Source organism: Lissotriton helveticus, chromosome 12 (genome assembly GCF_964261635.1).
Source record: "Lissotriton helveticus chromosome 12, aLisHel1.1, whole genome shotgun sequence".
In the NCBI taxonomy this organism is placed as follows: Eukaryota; Metazoa; Chordata; class Amphibia; order Caudata; family Salamandridae; genus Lissotriton; species Lissotriton helveticus.
In genome coordinates this window covers 789,637,531-789,656,242 of record NC_136073.1, presented here as the reverse complement: position 1 = coordinate 789,656,242, position 18,712 = coordinate 789,637,531, and the positions used below count along the sequence as shown (strand labels likewise).

General features: G+C 48.2%; 1 protein-coding gene across 4 annotated transcripts in view; it reads right to left on the bottom strand.

Annotated features, from left to right (window-relative positions):
• LOC144799653 (uncharacterized) overlaps positions 1-18,712 on the bottom strand; it is a 72,107-nt gene that overhangs the window by 11,302 nt on the left and 42,093 nt on the right. For all 4 annotated transcript variants that reach the window (XM_078671103.1, XM_078671104.1, XM_078671106.1 and 1 more), the window contains one exon: positions 15,153-15,250. In XM_078671103.1, coding sequence (XP_078527229.1) covers positions 15,193-15,250 — 58 coding nt within the window. In that variant the 3' untranslated portion in view covers positions 15,153-15,192. The remainder of the gene's footprint in view (positions 1-15,152; positions 15,251-18,712) is intronic.

Below are 18,712 nucleotides of genomic sequence, written 5' to 3'. Positions count from 1 at the left end.
TTGCCTATGCCAGTCGCAGTCTGTATGATCCTGAAAAGGCATATTCGCAACCTGAAAAGGAGAGTCTTGCGGTGGTCTGGGCATGTGAACATTTTCATGTCTTCATTTACGGCAAGCACTTTACTTTGATCACCGATCATCAGGCGCTGGTCACCATCTACGGCAACCCCAGATCCAAAATGCCTCAGAGGATTGAGAGGTGGGGTCTCAGACTTCAGGAATATACTTTTACCATTGTCCATAAACCCGGGAAGGCGGAGAACCCGGCTGACTACATGTCCCGACACCCTCATGCATCGTCGGACTCCAAACCATCTATTGCCGAGGAGTACATCCACTTCGTGGCTGACCAGGCACTGCCGCCTGCCATTACCAAGGAAGTCATCCGAGAGGTCACTGCACAAGACGTTATCTTGCAGAAAGTACTCCGTCGGATTCAGACTAACCTGTGGAGACATGACTCTCAAGAAGAAGACAACGACCCGGCTGTTAAGCAGGAGATGCAAGTATTCCATCACGTCTGTGACGAACTGTCTGTTACCACAGATGGAGTAATAATGCGAGGTCAACGGATCGTGGTTCCTAGCCAACTACGGCAGGGAGTCATCAACCTTGCCCATGACGGCCACAGAGGAGTAGTATCAACAAAGCGAGCTCTCCGAGAACGTGTGTGGTTTCCCCTCCTCGACCAGATGGTAGAGTCTACTCTGAAGGATTGCCATCTGTGCCAGCTGACCAACAAAGGTGATCCACCAGCCCCACTACAAATGACCACCCTACCCAGTGGAGTATGGCAAGAACTTGCCATGGATTTCTACGGACCGCTACAATCCGGAAAATACGTGGTAGCTATAGTTGATGAATACTCACGATTTCCCATCGCACAATTTGTGCCATCCACAAGTGCCTCTAGCACTCTCAAAGTGCTAGATGAAGTGTTTGCAACCTGGGGTGTCCCCAGAGAGGTAAAAACAGACAATGGACCTCCGTTCAATGGGCATGAGTTCAGTGCGTTCGCAAAACACCTGAATTTCAATCACAGGAAAATTACACTTCTCTGGCCACAAGCGAATGGCACCATTGAAAGATTTATGGCCACAATCAAAAAGACATTTCAGCAAGCCACGGCTGAAAAGAAGGACCTGCAAGTGGCCCTCAACGAAGTCCTCAGAGCCTATAGGACGACCCCTCACTCGACCACCGGAAAGTGCCCTGCAACACTCATGCTGGGGCGCCCCATGAGAAACCGCATCCCCACCTGGGAAGGGGCTTTGTGAGCAATGTCGCCAACCCGCAGCCATCAAGAGATGATGGCGACTGATAAATGCAACAAGGACAAAATGAAACTATATGCTGATGCCAAAAGGAGAGCGAGATCACCATCCTTGCATGAAGGAGATTACGTTGTTGTCAAACAAGATCAACAAAGAAAGACTGACTGTCGGTTCCGAGATGAACCTTTGCTAGTTACCCAACAGAAGGGCACCATGCTAACTGCGGAATCTGATCAACGACGAGTCACCAGGAATGTATCGCATTTTAAGAAATGTCCACGAGACATGAAAGGACCCTTGATGAACGTGACTGACATGCTCACTCCTGAAGGGTCTGATCAAGTTGACCAAGAGATAAGGGATCAGCCAAGTGGACCCCTGATCGATGATACTACTGGAACCATGTCCACGCGACCCTGCCGAGATGTTCAGCGGCCAAAGAGACTCATTGAAAAAATTTGATTTAGTACACTGTTCTGTCATTTTGTTAAGAAAGGGGGAGATGTTATGTAGTCAGCAGTCTAGTAGCTGGGTGGGTGGAGCTAGCTGGGGTGGAAGGGAAGAGGAGGAGTGTAGGGAGGATGGGGTTAGTTAGAGTAGGGACAGAGACACTGAAGGAGGTACTCAATAAAGCTCCTCTACAAATATATATATTAGTCGGTCTTCATTTCATAGACACAACAGTTCTCCACACCATTCACCCCTGGGGATAGTACCCTTGTTGAGAGCCTTGAAAGGATCACCAGCCTTACGCGTGCCCTCAAAACCCACGGCCATGCCTAAAAGGCTTTTTCAAAATACATTATTTTTTAAAGATTCTTTTTATTAATAAAACCACAAAGAAAATAAATCAGGTGACTATCGTAGCTCTTGCCACGGTTCAGCTTTACATTCCATACATAAAAATAAACAATACAAAATAATGAAATCGGATGAAGGGAACCCGTGCGCCTCCACCCCTTCCGGGCGTATCGGGGGTACACAGACATCTCCTCTGTATTGGTTCCAAGCCTCCCAAACTTTCCCCCACTTCTTAGGACACCCCCTCGCCACATACACTGCTCGTTCCCTGAACATGCACCAATTCAGGTCCTCTTTCCATTTCTTCTCAATACTTTTTTAAGTGACATTTGGGACTTATCCAGTGTGGAATATGTGAAGCAAAACCTGATAAGTTCCTTAACAAATGGACCCACAAACAACAGTCCTTCGGCCACTGGCCAGGCTTCAGAGGTGGCCAAGTCATTAAGCTTTGGGTCTATTCACTTGAGAATAGATCTCCATCGTTCTGTGGAAATAGCGCAGTTGGTGTTTCCCAGTTGGCAAATGGGTCTCTGCGCCCAACCCACTAGGATATCCAGATCCACTAGGGAGTACGATTCTTAAGCATGGAGAGCCAACTCGAGTATCTTTGCCAATGGGTCGGACATGTCCAGGAGGTTGTCCTGGCAATTACGCTATACTCGGCCTAAGCCCTTCTTAAGGTCCTTTGCATACTTTCTCATAAAGAAGACCATGGTAGGGTCCACCTCCGACGTATCTGCGCCCGTACCTATTAGGTCTGTACAAGGCAATTCTGTCAAAGACGAGCACAGACTTCCTTAACGATGCCCGGGCAGAGGTGTGTTTGGACATACGCCTTGACCTCCTGAGGAGGAGCCCAATTTGAAGCTCTGGGTGTATAATCTCTATGAGTTCAAAGGTAAGTACTTGAGGGTTCTTGGAGAAAGAAGAGTGTTTCTTCTTGCTATGCCCAGGTGTATCTTCCTCTTCGCCTGTGGAAGTATGCAGAGTCTGACTCACAGGGTGGGGTGAATGAAGAGCTGTGTGAGGTCTCTCCCTGAGGGGAGGCGCTATAGCCATGATGAGTGTCCCTTTTGTGTTGCAGTTTCTCAAATGCTTCTGCATGCACCTCAGCCTGGATTTTTGACCTTGCCCTTTTATGGGGTCAACAGCATTGCTTCCTGCCGCAGGGATCAATGGCTGCCAGCCCTGTTTACGCTCATAGTTACGTGAATGATGAGTAAAGGGACCCAAAGCCCGGACTACACCCTTATTCACACACTGCAGTCAAGTGCGTCCACCAGGTCCAGTTCCAACTGGTCAACATTATCATTGGGTAAAGCCACCATATCAGGCTCATAAGTGGGCGTTGGTGACAGCTGTCGTGTACAAAAGGGATCGTGCTGCAGCGCGCGCAATTATGCTAAAAAGTAAAGCAAAGCACACAAAGCGAATCCCGAAATAACTATTGGCGATGACAATAATCAGCTGCAAATCAATGGAAACAGCGCAGCGGTCAGCAAATGCAAAAATGCAATATGCATCATCAATAACGTAATATTCAAGCATTAAATAAGGGTATAAATGTACTTTTCTGGCTGTGAAGCAGCAAAGAAAGAGGACACAAATTGAAGCTGTCTATACTTATAAGGGGTGCTCTATTATGATCGGGGCATGTGATATGTGACATATATGGGTGACATGGGTAGTGTAGTTTTTTGTTACTTAATTGGGATTGGCTGCTGAAATTTTACAGTAAAGAAAAGAGAAGCAGAACCGAAGCCTCCAGTCCTGACATAGAATTCGTTTTCGTAGTGCAGAATATGGTGTGTGAGTCGTTATTTAAGTGCGCCCCCACACTACGCCACAAGTCCGGCCTTGCATATATGCTGTACCGCAAATGTAAGGGGAGATGTGGTCTAACGTCTAGAGCTGCCAACTTTGGAACTGGGAAACCATGTTCGAGGCTGGGCGTGGGCTCAACAGCCTCCAATTCTGGCCAAATCACTCAATCTCCCTGCCCCAAAAAATATATATGCAAATGATCTGTTTTTTATGTCCTAGGCCAAGTCTGCGCTATATAAAACTGCACAAAAAAATCTGCATCAGATTAAAAGTGGGTATTTTCGCAACATGGCGCTTCTTGGCAAAATAGCACTGTAATTAAGTAGTTGCCCAGCGGCTGGAACCCGGAAGACCTAAATTTGAATCATCGCGGCTTTCCCTAGAGACCAGGCCGTGTGTTCTGCGATGAAAACGGAAACAAACGGCCCCCGCTTTGATGCCTGTGGACGGCTGAAATGTAGTCGACAAAGCAAGACGTCCGTTTTTACTTCTGGCCGCGAGGCGGCAGTATTTCCACACTGTTGTCCTAATTCCACGTTAGCAATCCAGTTTTGCTTGCAGAGGCAGTTTCCTGGGCGAGTTCGACAATGCATGGCGTCGCAAAAGAAGCTTGTGTATTTATGTGGCGTAGCCTGGAATTCTGAAGGCGGCGTGGAGATATATAGGAAAGTAACCACGTCAAGGAGCCAAGACAAATATAGAAGAAGCATGGGCGAAGGCAATGAGCCGGGTAGTGGCTGCCAGTGCCAGCCCTTTTGGCTTTGTCAATGCTTCGAGGGGGAGATTTCCAAACCATTTGCGCTGTTTTAGCGTCACAAAAGTGACATTAACCGGCGCAATTTTTTGTTTTTGCTATTTTCTTTCCAGTGCAAAACGTGTTTTGCACTGGAAAGCACCCTCTATGATACCGTCCTGATACCTTCAGAAGCGGTTGCTCCTCTCTGCTCTCTGGTGTGATCGGCGCTCGTGGTATCGTAGCGCTATACTTCCAAATTGCTGTGTGCTTGCTCGAATTGCTCCCAATATTCCAAGTGCCTTGCCATTGATATATGTGATCGGCGCTCGTGGTATCGTAGCGCAATACTTCCAAATTGCTGTGTGCTTGCTCGAATTGCTCCCAATATTTCAAGTGCCTTGCCATTGATATATGTGATCGGCGCTCGTGGTATCGTAGCGCTATACTTCCAAATTGCTGTGGGCTTGCTCGAATTGCTCCCAATATTCCAAGTGCCTTGCCATTGATATATGTGATCGGCGCTCGTGGTATCGTAGCGCAATACTTCCTAATTGCTGTGTGCTTGCTCGAATTGCTCCCAATATTCCAAGTGCCTTGCCATTGATATTTCATTTGCCTGTATCTATCATTTGTGCCTGACTGTGCCGGTGCTACTGGCGTTATCATCGCGTTTATTTACTGTGTGCCCCAATCCTGTCTCGCGTTTGGCTTGCAGCCATTTTGTTGTTTGTTTGTTGTTGTACCTCCCTGCCCGGCCCTCCAACCCGCTCCCGCCTCCCAGCTGCTCCTCCCTCCCACTGATAGTTGTGGCTACGCTCTCCAACTGCAGCGCTGTGACCGTCCTGATACCTTCAGAAGCGGTCGCTCCTCTCTGCTCCCTGGTGTGATCGGCGCTCGTGGTATCGTAGCGCTATACTTCCAAATTGCTGTGTGCTTGCTCGAATTGCTCCCAATATTCCAAGTGCCTTGGCATTGATATATGTGATCGGTGCTCGTGGTATCGTAGCGCTATACTTCCAAATTGCTGTGTGCTTGCTCGAATTGCTCCCAATATTCCAAGTGCCTTGCCATTGATATTTCATTTGCCTGTATCTATCATTTGTGCCTGACTGTGCCGGTGCTACTGGCGTTATCATCGCGTTTATTTACTGTGTGCCCCAATCCTGTCTCACGTTTGGCTTGCAGCCATTTTGTTGTTTGTTTGTTGTTGTACCTCCCTGCCTGGCCCTCCAACCCGCTCCCGCCTCCCAGCTGCTCCTCCCTCCCACTGATAGTTGTGGCTACGCTCTCCAACTGCAGCGCTGTGACCGTCCTGATACCTTCAGAAGCGGACGCTCCTCTCTGCTCCCTGGTGTGATCGGCGCTCGTGGTATCGTAGCGCTATACTTCCAAATTGCTGTGTGCTTGCTCGAATTGCTCCCAATATTCCAAGTGCCTTGCCATTGATATATGTGATCGGCGCTCGTGGTATCGTAGCGCAATACTTCCAAATTGCTGTGTGCTTGCTCGAATTGCTCCCAATATTCCAAGTGCCTTGCCATTGATATATGTGATCGGCGCTCGTGGTATCGTAGCGCAATACTTCCAAATTGCTGTGTGCTTGCTCGAATTGCTCCCAATATTCCAAGTGCCTTGCTATTGATATTTCATTTGCCTGTATCTATCATTTGTGCCTGACTGTGCCGGTGCTACTGGCGTTATCATCGCGTTTATTTACTGTGTGCCCCAATCCTGTCTCGCGTTTGGCTTGCAGCCATTTTGTTGTTTGTTTGTTGTTGTACCTCCCTGCCCGGCCCTCCAACCCGCTCCCGCCTCCCAGCTGCTCCTCCCTCGCCCCTCCCCTCTCCACCATCCACATATGACAGATGCCTTCGCACGCAGCGGTCAAGCCCCATGCGCGCCGAAGGTGCGCCAAAGGTAAGCCCGTCTACGCCCGTCCGCTCCTGGACCGCGCCCAACGCCAGACCCCCTGGTCCTCGCAAATCCCACCCCACCCGCATAACGTATGACTCCGCTACCCTCTCAGCCCTCAACCCCGGCCGCACACCACAATGCTACCAAGCTGCCCCAGGACACACCCAGGGACCCTTCACCTGCCACTCCTGCAAATACGACTGCATCAGGACCCACACCAAATCCACTAACTCCAGACATAATTCTGACTCTAACCACCTGAAGTGCATCCTGCTGAACACCCGCTCGGTCCACAGACACTCCATTGAACTCTGGAACCTACTCGACACTACTTTACTGGACGTCGCCTTCCTCACAGAAACCTGGATGAACGCCTCATCTGCACCCGACATCGCCATAGCCATCCCGGACGGCTACAAGATCATCCGAAAGGACCGCACCAACCAAACAGGAGGAGGCATCGCCATCGTCCATAAGAACACCATCCGCATCACAACCAGCTCCGACGATAACCTCGCTACCGCCGAACACCTTCACTTCCAGATCCACACCGACCCCAAGACCACACTCAGAGGCACCCTCCTCTACAGACCACCAGCACCCCGCACACAATTCAGCGAAGACATCACTGACTTCATCAGCCCACATGCCCTCACCTCCGAGAACTACATTCTACTGGGAGACCTCAACTTCCATTTGGAAAAGAAAAACGACAGCAACACCACCTCCCTTCTGGACAACCTGAACAATCTCGGACTCAAACAACTTGTTGACACCCCCACCCACCTTGCCGGACACACGCTCGACCCTATCTTCACCTCCAGCAAACACATCTCCTTCGATCACACCACAGAACTCCATTGGACGGACCACAGCTGCGTCCACTTCAGCTACAAAAAGACCACGACCCACAACCCCCCACATCCTATACCTCGAAGAAATTGGAACAAAATCACCACAGACCAGCTCTTCACTTCACTCCACCAAAACCCCCCTGCCATATTATCTGACCCAAACCAAGCAGCTACCAACCTCACACAATGGATCACCCACAGCGCCGACGAACTAGCACCCTTGAAGAACCATCTATTCAAGCAAAGTAGCAAAAAAGCCTCCTGGTTCAACGATGACCTTAAGAAATCCAAGAAGCTCTGCCGTACTTTTGAGAAAGCCTGGAGAAAAAACCCAACCACTGACAACCTGGCCACCTTCAAGAACGCCACCCGCAAACACCACCAACTGATCCGATCCACAACGAAATCAGCATTCAAGGATCGACTCGACAACAATGCCCAAAACAGCAAGGAACTATTCAACATCGTCAAAGAATTTACTAACCCCACAGCCGGCACCAACGACATCACTCCCTCCCAAGACCTCTGCGACTCTCTATCCTCATTCTTCCACAACAAAATCGCCGACATACATAACAGCTTTGATAACCAGTACGAAGACCAGCCCACTCCACCCACCTCTGAACCAAAACCGCACTCTAACAACCTTTGCGCCTGGAACCCAATCACCACTGAACACACCATCCGCCTGATGAACTCCATCCTCTCAGGATCGCCAACCGACCCATGTCCTCACCACATTTTCAACAAGTCAGACTTCATCATCGCACTCCATCTCCGCGATGTCATCAACTATTCCTTCAACTCCGCTACCTTCCCGGAAAGCTGGAAACATGCCGAACTCAGCGCCCTTCTGAAGAAACCCACAGCAGACCCCACTGAACTTAAGAACTACCGCCCCATCTCGCTCCTCCCATTCCCTGCCAAAGTCATTGAGAAAGCCGTCAATAATCAGCTCGCCGCCTTCCTTCAATCCAACAAATCCCTCGACCCCTCACAGTCCGGCTTCCGAGCCAAACACAGCACCGAAACTGCCCTCATCGCAGCAACAGACGACATTCGAACTCTACTGGACAATGGAGAAACAGCCGCCCTCATTCTACTCGACCTCTCCGCAGCCTTCGACACAGTCTGTCATAGCACCCTCATTCAACGCCTCAGCAACATCGGAATACAAGGGAAAGCATTGGACTGGATCATCTCGTTCCTCGCCGGAAGAACCCAAAGAGTCCGCCTTCCCCCTTTTACATCAGAGGCCACTGAAGTCATCTGTGGCGTACCACAAGGATCGTCACTCAGTCCCACCCTCTTCAACGTATACATGAGTCCCCTCGCATCCATCGCTCGCCAACACAACCTCAACATCATCTCCTACGCAGAAGACACCCAGCTGATCCTCTCCCTCACCAAAGACCCAAACACCGCCAAAACCAACTTACACGAAGGAATGAAAGAAGTAGCCGAGTGGATGAAGAACAGCCGTCTAAAACTAAACTCCGACAAAACGGAAGTCCTCATCTTAGGATCATCCCCCTCTGCCTGGGACGACTCTTGGTGGCCACCGGCCCTAGGAACCGCACCCAAACCTACGGATCACGCACGTAACCTGGGCTTCATCCTAGACTCCTCCCTCTCGATGACCAGACAAGCCAACGCCGTCTCATCATCTTGCTTCAACATCCTCCGCATGCTCAAAAAAATCTTCAGTTGGATCCCCACCGAAACAAGAAAGACGGTCACTCATGCACTGGTCACCAGCCGACTGGATTACGGAAACACCCTCTACGCCGGAACCACAGCCAAACTACAGAAAAAACTCCAACGAATCCAAAACGCCTCAGCCAGACTCATATTGGACATCCCTCGGCAAGCTCACATTTCTAGCCACCTGAAAGACCTCCATTGGCTGCCCGTCAACAAGAGAATAACGTTCCGCCTCCTCACCCACGCACACAAAGCCCTCTACGACCAAGGACCCGAATGCCTCAACACGCGACTGTCCTTCTACACCCCCTCCCGCCAACTAAGATCGTCCAATCAAGCCCTCGCCGCTATTCTGCGCATCCATAAATCCACCATGGGGGGAAGATCCTTCTCCTACTTAGCAGCCAAATCCTGGAATTCTCTCCCCACCCACCTCCGCCTTACACAGAACCACCTCGCCTTCAGAAAGCAACTAAAAACTTGGATATTCGATAAGTAAAGCACCCCCCCCCCCCTCTCAAGCGCCTTGAGACCCTCTGGGTGAGTAGTGCGCTATACAAATCTCTGAACTTGAACTCTAAGTAGCGCAAAGCACTGCTTTGTGTTACTTTGCGCCGAGGGGGTGTTCCATGGGTGGTACACGGGCGTTCCCCTGCAACCATCCATGCCTTTTGACGCAAAACCATATTTACAAAGATTTGTAAACATGGTTTTGCGCCAAAAGTTAACGCCCCTTCAGAGGCGGTGCTAACAGGAGAAATGCTTTAATTTCCCCGTGTTTTTCCGACTTTGTATGCGTGCTGCACTGTGCAGCACACGTACAAAGTGGGAAAAGCTTTGCATCGTGCCTCGAACAGTATTTTGCACAAGCAGGGTACCCTTCCTGTACGAAACCTAGGCTACACTCATGCACACACCCTAGCGATGCAGCTCTAAGATGTGTGCATGGTGCACAGCAACTGAAATCAGCGCTGGCGCAAGGGAAAGGGGCGGAGAGTGCCAGATCTCTGCAGATATGGCGCACTCCTGCTCCCTCTTTGTCGCGCAACAAAGAGTCTTGCGGGGGCTGCACTGCATTGCGCAACTTTCTCTCTTTCTCTCCTTCTCTTTCTCCTCTCTCTCTCTCTCTCTCTGTATATATGTATATATATACATACATGTGATCAAGGCCTCTTTGAGGCCGAAACGCGTCATGGCGGCAGTGCTGGGTTTTATAAAACAATAAAGACTTTGCAGGCACGTTTGGGTCCGTATCCGTCCTTTCAGTAGAGTTTGATTAACGTGACAGAGTTCTTCTCTCTCTCTCTCTCTCTATATATATATATATATATATATATATATATGTATATTTGCTGATTCCTTTGGTCCGTCTCCCTCGTTTGCTGGCGCGCGCTGTGGCCGTGGCGCTGTGAAATCTGAGGAGGAGCCTGTACTTGATGTGTATATATATATATATATATATCCACCTCACATTCTCCGATCTTGAGCCCCGACCTCTCACAGGGTGGCCTCGGCGCGCGGGGACCGGAGTGCCTTGCTTAACATAAAGCATACCTCCCTTTGACAACAAAAGAAGAGCGCCGTGCACCAAATTTAAAATACAGGAGCTTTATTTCGAAAACACCAGCATGGCAGCAGATAGGTTCCTGACGCGTTTCAGCTAATGAAGCCTTGATCACAGGTGAGCCTCTGGATAATTATGCGGGCGTGGCCTTGATGCTACGCCCTTTAACAAAGACTGCAACGTCACTCTGCAGTCCTCACATACTTCAACATCCAAGATGCACTGGGTAAGTCTTTTATCGACAAAGTCAGCAATTGCATTTTCCAAATTATTAAAGTGTTTCAGGGAAATTGCAGACTCCGTACTTGTAGTATTTTAGTTTCCAAGTGCACCTATTGCTGGCTCAAAATGTCATACTGCCAAATTAATGCCATGTTTCAGCGCCTGCATTTGGAAATCTGTAACAAACAGACCAGTGTCTGCTTGTATCCCCTTGCTCTGCTGCACCTTTCCTGATACCGGCTGAAATTCTTCATACCTTCCATGTGGTGACTCACGCAGGCGGGTCAGGCTCTTCACTGTTCAATCCACCTCACATTCTCCGATCTTGAGCCCCGACCTCTCACAGGGTGGCCTCGGCGCGCGGGGACCGGAGTGCCTCGCTTAACATAAAGCATACCTCCCTTTGACAACAAAAGAAGAGCGCCGTGCACCAAATTTAAAATACAGGAGCTTTATTTCGAAAACACCAGCATGGCAGCAGATAGGTTCCTGACGCGTTTCAGCTAATGAAGCCTTGATCACAGGTGAGCCTCTGGATAATTATGCGGGCGTGGCCTTGATGCTACGCCCTTTAACAAAGACTGCAACGTCACTCTGCAGTCCTCACATACTTCAACATCCAAGATGCACTGGGTAAGTCTTTTATCGACAAAGTCAGCAATTGCATTTTCCAAATTATTAAAGTGTTTCAGGGAAATTGCAGACTCCGTACTTGTAGTATTTTAGTTTCCAAGTGCACCTATTGCTGGCTCAAAATGTCATACTGCCAAATTAATGCCATGTTTCAGCGCCTGCATTTGGAAATCTGTAACAAACAGACCAGTGTCTGCTTGTATCCCCTTGCTCTGCTGCACCTTTCCTGATACCGGCTGAAATTCTTCATACCTTCCATGTGGTGACTCACGCAGGCGGGTCAGGCTCTTCACTGTTCAATCCACCTCACATTCTCCGATCTTGAGCCCCGACCTCTCACAGGGTGGCCTCGGCGCGCCGGGACCGGAGTGCCTCGCTTAACATAAAGCATACCTCCCTTTGACAACAAAAGAAGAGCGCCGTGCACCAAATTTAAAATACAGGAGCTTTATTTCGAAAACACCAGCATGGCAGCAGATAGGTTCCTGACGCGTTTCAGCTAATGAAGCCTTGATCACAGGTGAGCCTCTGGATAATTATGCGGGCGTGGCCACGCCCGCATAATTATCCAGAGGCTCACCTGTGATCAAGGCTTCATTAGCTGAAACGCGTCAGGAACCTATCTGCTGCCATGCTGGTGTTTTCGAAATAAAGCTCCTGTATTTTAAATTTGGTGCACGGCGCTCTTCTTTTGTTGTCAAAGGGAGGTATGCTTTATATATATATATATATATATATATATATATATATATATGTATGTATATATATATATATATATATCCCATGTGAATGACATGACAACAGACCATAGGATAAACAAGGCTGGCTTAATTCCCTATAAGTAAGTATATTATAAACATATTTTTACTAAAATCAAACATTCTTGCCAATTGCCAGAGGTAAAAACCATTCAATGGGAAGTTAAAGATACATTGGGATGTGACTGAGACAGCGTTGAAGATACCTTGACCAACTTAAAGGCCCAAAGAAGAAAGAACAGAAACACAGTGGGTAAGAAAATTCAGAAGTATTCAGGAAAGTTCTAGTGGATCCCTGGAAGCTGTGAAATCAGGGTTGGAGGTTATAGACACATGGGCAGTTACAAAGGCACAAAAGAGTATAAAATCAAGGTGAAAGTTTCAGGGAGGAAACACAGGGTGCAGCCGCGGTCCGTACAGGTAACAGCGGTGGGGGGGTTCCGACGGACGATGCAGAGGGAAAATTAAATAAATAATTAATTTCTCCCTCTGCATCTTCGGTCGCAATCCGCCCCCACCCGGCCACACCACCCCACCACCCCACCACTGTTACCTGCACAGACTGCGGTTGACAGGGTGACTGTACAGAGACACAGTGAGGAGTTTATATGGCCGACCTGGGAGGTTGTTACAGATGCTCAAGAAGTCTTCTCTAACCCACCACGTCCAAGGAGTGCAAATGGAGTACTTTTATATGGTGATTGAATGGAAATGAATGAGACATTATGCCACAAGAGGATATGGCGTAAGAGTCAGAGCTGCCAACTTTGGATATGGGGAACCAGGTTTGAGCCTTGGCTCAACATCCTGAGATTCTGGGAAAATCACTTAATCTCTCCTGCTTACCAAAAATGAATGTGTCTTTGTGTAACGTAACTGATGCTCATGTAAAGGGCTCCAATACCTTCGGGTCGAGTTTGCGCTATATAAAACTGCAAAGAAAAATGGGGTGGACATGTTGTTTTGTTGGGGGAGTAGGTTTTCAGGCTGGATGATTCCACTCAAACCTGATTATACCAAGGGTGACACCACCGACTGACGGTGAGATGAGAGGTATGCATGGATGGACTTACTCCAACAACGAACTACAACCAACATAACTTACTCCGATTTTGCCAGAGCCCCACGCAGTGACAGCCCCTTGCTGCGCTAGGGTGTCAATAGAAACATGTAACTGTGTGATAATATAAATAGAGGCATCAGATATTTAAAATCTGTCAATGGTAAAAAAGCTTTGGGAAGATCTCAAATATTTTAAAAAAAGCCCTCTTGAGTCGAAATGCAATGTTGCCAGGAGCACTGAAAATCTCTGCCTTATTTCTGTGAGGCTCAGGGTGTCGAAAAAAGCCACGGGTAGGGCATAGATAGGACAGAGTCATCAGGTATTTTGAATAAGAACATATGCATGAGAGGCACAGACCTGGATTAAGGTATAGAATGTGGGTATCTATCTATCTATCTATCTATCTATATATATATATATATATATATATATGTATATATATATATATATGTATATATATATATATATATATATATATATATCCATTCAAAAAGGTTGCCTGCTATGTAAGAAACCACACCACTGGTTTGTATTTCGCCCAATTCGTTTTAATAGGAGAGCAGCAGCATGTAGGTAATTCAGTCCACAATAGTAACAAAGTCCAACCCGACACGTTTCATCATAACTTCTTCAGGGGCATTGGACTCGAGTCAAGCGGCAGCATATTTTTGGCGGCAACTCTGTTATTCAAATACCTTTTCCTCAGTGGGCGTGGCCCGCACACCGCGGCCTGCTGGTACTTGGAGTCCCGTCATCTTCCTCCAGCGAGTTACCTGCCACTAACTCGAAAATATCATTTCATTCTTTTCCCAGGGGAACGTGGCACAAATTACTGTCCCTGCCACAGCTGAAGTCTCTTACTAAACGGCACCAGCTTTGTTACTATTGTGGACTGAATTACCTACATGCTGCTGCTCTCCTATTAAAACGAATTGGGCGAAATACAAACCAGTGGTGTGGTTTCTTCCATATCAGGCAACCTTTTTGGCTGGATGTTGAGCGGCTGGTCTGAGCCGCGGAAGGCGCTCCGGTGCTGTTTCCAGGACCCATGCTGAACCGTCAACTGGTGGATCAGCGTAAGGCGCTGGTGTCAGTACCCATGCTGAACCGTCAACTGGTGGATCAGCGTAAGGCGCTGGTGTCAGTACCCATGCTGAACCGTCAACTGGTGGATCAGCGTAAGGCGCTGGTGTCAGTACCCCTGCTGAACCGTCAACCGGCGGATTAGCGTAAGGCGCTGGTGCCGTTTTGTAAGAGACTTCAGCTGTGGCAGGGACAGTAATTTGTGCCATGTTCCACTGGGAAAAGAATAGAACAGACTCCAACTCAACCGAGATTTATCTCACACCGCGGCTCCACGGATGAGCTGAGACAGACAACTGGGCAAGGTTAAGTAGAGACAAGCATGACTCTTATCTCCCTTACACTCTTCTGCAGCACGAATGTGCTTAAACATGGCACACAGATGCAGCAACATACCTGGAGCACCCCTCTGGCTGTCATGCATGACACCTAGCACTTCTCACACAGGTCACACTACAAATAAATGCTCTATCTCAAAAAACACCATCAGTATGAACATATTGTATAAGTGATTTACTACTATGCAGTACACTACAACAGAGGCAAAGAGCTTAAAGTTTCACCCTCAGGGGCCAGAGGGTATATAACAGATACCTAGTGGACTGAAGTTGGATGGAAACCCAAAACAGGAGTGCAGGGTATAGAAAAAAAGACACTGTGTAATTGGCATCATAGATAGAGACTCCCAGAAGCAAGCAGTACCATCAGTAATGTCTTACCTGTTCCCCCTTGGCAGTCCTCTTTCTGCTTCCACTAGGCTCAGTGGCCCTGCTTAGAGGCCCCTGCCTCCACAATGGCGTCTGTTTGGCACAGCTTCCTGAAAACATGGGGACAACAAGAGAAACAGGTGTCAGATCCACACTTTCCGCTTATCTCTTTGATGGATGCCTGGTAAAATAGACACACCAACCCCTACACCCACTAGTATCTCTTCAACGTTCCTTGGCACAGGGCTCTTAGCCAATGCTATTTTGTAAAAAATTAAGTGCCATGGCTAACGTCAGGAGGCTACTGCAGCTTGCACCACACATCACCCCTGCCAACGCTGCCAATGATGGTAACACAACTACTAACCATCAAACTCCTAAAGGTGTGGCCATTTGGACTATTTTAGGCCCCCAAAGCTATAAGAATTACTTGGGCAGCAGGTATTAGTCATTTTTGATGTATATTGAATTAATAATTAACTGTTGTTGTGGTCATCGCTAAATTGGCAAGACAGCACCACCTTGTGGCAGAATGTCACAAGCACAGGTGCTGACAATTAAGTGCCGTGCAGAGCACCAGAAACCACCGGCTCATATTAAGCACTGCTCTTTGCCTTTTCCATGTTTAAGGCAACATGTACCCCATGTACACTTTTATAGATAACAGAAAGATGAAAACCAGGCTGGCAATATGATATCTCACACTCTTTTAATATTCATGCCATGCGCTAGCAAAGGTACATGTGTTAGAGGGAGATCATGGTTTTTAGGTCTGGCTTAACATTGCAACTTTCGCCAGACATAATGTGATCAACAACAAAAAAAGAGCTTTCAGGAGTACTACAGGGAGGGGGTTTGGCTCTGCCCATATGTTGGTAGCCAGAAGCATGTGCTCTGATAGGGCAGAAGTTGTACGCTTCCACAGAAAAAAAAATTCTCCTCCACGCAGCTGTGATTACATTATTTGTCCAGCTGCCTGAGAAAGCAGCAGTATGGCTGCCAGAACTGGAACTTTCAGGGGCACACACATGGCATTGTAATGCTGTTGAAGCATCTTAGATAACTTGATAATGTTCCGTGTTTATTTTTCTCCGACCGCAGCACAGATGTTAGGAGGGCAGCCACATTGAATTTATTACAGTCCCAGCACCTTCTCGTTTCATCATAAACTTTAGACTTCAGAGTGCTGTTTTATTTTTTGAGAACAGTATGGGATGCCAAGGGCTACACTAAGCTACATTGATGTTTAGGTCTGGCTTGACAGTGCAACTGTCGCCTGACCTTATGTTATAAACAAAAAGAGTTTGCAGAGTAGTACTGATAGGGGCGTATACTGCAACCACATGTTGGTTCCCCTGAGAACATCATTTAATTGGGCTGAACGTGTGTACTTTCACAGGAATACTTCTTGTATTGCATTTTTTCTCTTGTGGCTAAGTTGACACTCGATTCAGCAGGACTGACTTGGTTATGGTGGCAAGCCAATGATCATGGCTATAGGACTGATCTGTTTATTATGACATATTTATTGTGAAAAGCATGTATTAAAGTCGAAGGGCATTTATGTGTGACTTTGTTTAACTCTCTATTAAAGCCCATGGAATCTAACAAATTAACATCATAGGCAATGGTTTTGGAGTTGGCTACCCCACGTGACAAACTGTGGATGTAGAAGGTTGGCTCTGTGAGAATCCTTCTTATGTTCTCCTGCAGGAGGCAGTATTTTGCTTAGCCAGCTGTCATTTTGAATACCTTTCTGATTTTAAACAAATGTATAAAGAATATACATTCAAGATGGAAACAATCCAAAGGAAAATGTTGATGCTTCCAATGAAAAGCCTTATGGCAATTATAGACTTAATGGATGCATATTTTCACATTCCTATAGCAGTCGAGAGCCTGTATTTTCTAAGGTTATGTGTTTTTGGCATCCGCAGTCAGTTCCCAGTGTTGCCCTTTGCAATCAAATCTGCCCCTAGCGTATTGACGAAAAAGATGGCTCCACTGGTAACCTCTGTCTATCTTCAAGGTCTTCTCATTTTTAGGTCTCGCCTGTCGATGCGCATGCGCATCGAGCTTGCGAGACTATTGGGGCTTAAACAGTCTTTAACCAACTTGCAAGGAATCGTGGCGATTCCTTGCAGTGCCCGTGAAATTCAAGCTTAATGCGCATGTGCATTGAGCGTAAAAGCGCGTGCACATGCCCCCAGCCGCCTGCTTGCATGTATTTTCCCTCAGCCGCACTCCTCCCACACCCCCGCTCCGCCCCCTCCCCTGCCTGCCGTGTCGCATTTCTTCAGTTCCCTTAGCCGCACTCCAGGCCCCTGCTGCTTTCACACACTCATGCCGCTCTCCCCGCTCCGCCCCCTCGCCTGCCCGCCGTGTCGCATTCATCCCCCCTCCCCTTCTCTGCCTTTCCTCCGTCTTCTCCCCCACAGGCAACAAGAGGCTAGTTCACGACGCGCGTCCACATCACAGCCTTCAGCCTCCCTCCCGCGGGCAGCTTGGCCTCAGGTATTCACCCCAGCGCGACTTCTCCTCCCCCCTAATTACTTGCCTGCTGTTTACTTCTTTCACGGCAGCTCTCTCGCACATCAAAGGCTGCCCCCCACGCCTCGCAACAGACTTCATTGGAATGCGCTCCATGCATTCTCCCCTTCCTTTCAGCCTCTTTCCCAGCTCCAAGCCGGACCCTCCTTTCTCACCTCCTCTTTCTTTATTTACAGGGAGAACTTGTATTTTTCCCCGAGGCAACCAGTTCTGACACACACCAACTTAGAGCTTGACTTGTACTGACACTGTCACCCCAGCAGACATGCAAGCATCAGACATCCACAAGCATCAGACATATATATTCACCCACTCTGCTTCAGTCACCCACTCTGCTTCAGTCACCCACTCTGCTTCAGTCACCCACTCTGCTTCAGTCACCCACTCTGCTTCAGTCACCCACTCTGCTTCAGTCACCCACTCTGCTTCAGTCACCCACTCTGCTTCATTCACCCACTCTGCTTCAGTCACCCACTCTAAATCTTTCACCCACTCTAAATCTTTCACCCACTCTAAATCTTTCACCCACTCTAAATCTTTCACCCACTCTGCACCTTTCACCCACTCTGTACCTTTCACCCACTCTGTACCTTTCACCCACTCTGTACCTTTCACGCACTCTGTACCTTTCACCCACTCTGTACCTTTCACCCACTCTGTACCTTTCACCTTCTCTGTACCTTTCACCCACTCTGTACCTTTCACCCACTCTGTACCTTTCACCCACTCTGTACCTTTCACCCACTCTGCACTTTTCACCCACTCTCTACCTTTCACCCACTCTCTACCTTTCACCCACTCTCTACCTTTCACCCACTCTGTACCTTTCATCCACTCTGTACCTTTCATCCACTCAGCACCTTTCACCCACTCCGTAACTTTCACCCACTCCGTACCTTTCACCCACTCCGTACCTTTCACCCACTCTGTACCTTTCACCCACTCTGCACTTTTAACCCACTCTGTACCTTTCACCCACTCAGTACCTTTCACACACACTGTACCTTTCACCCACTCTGTAC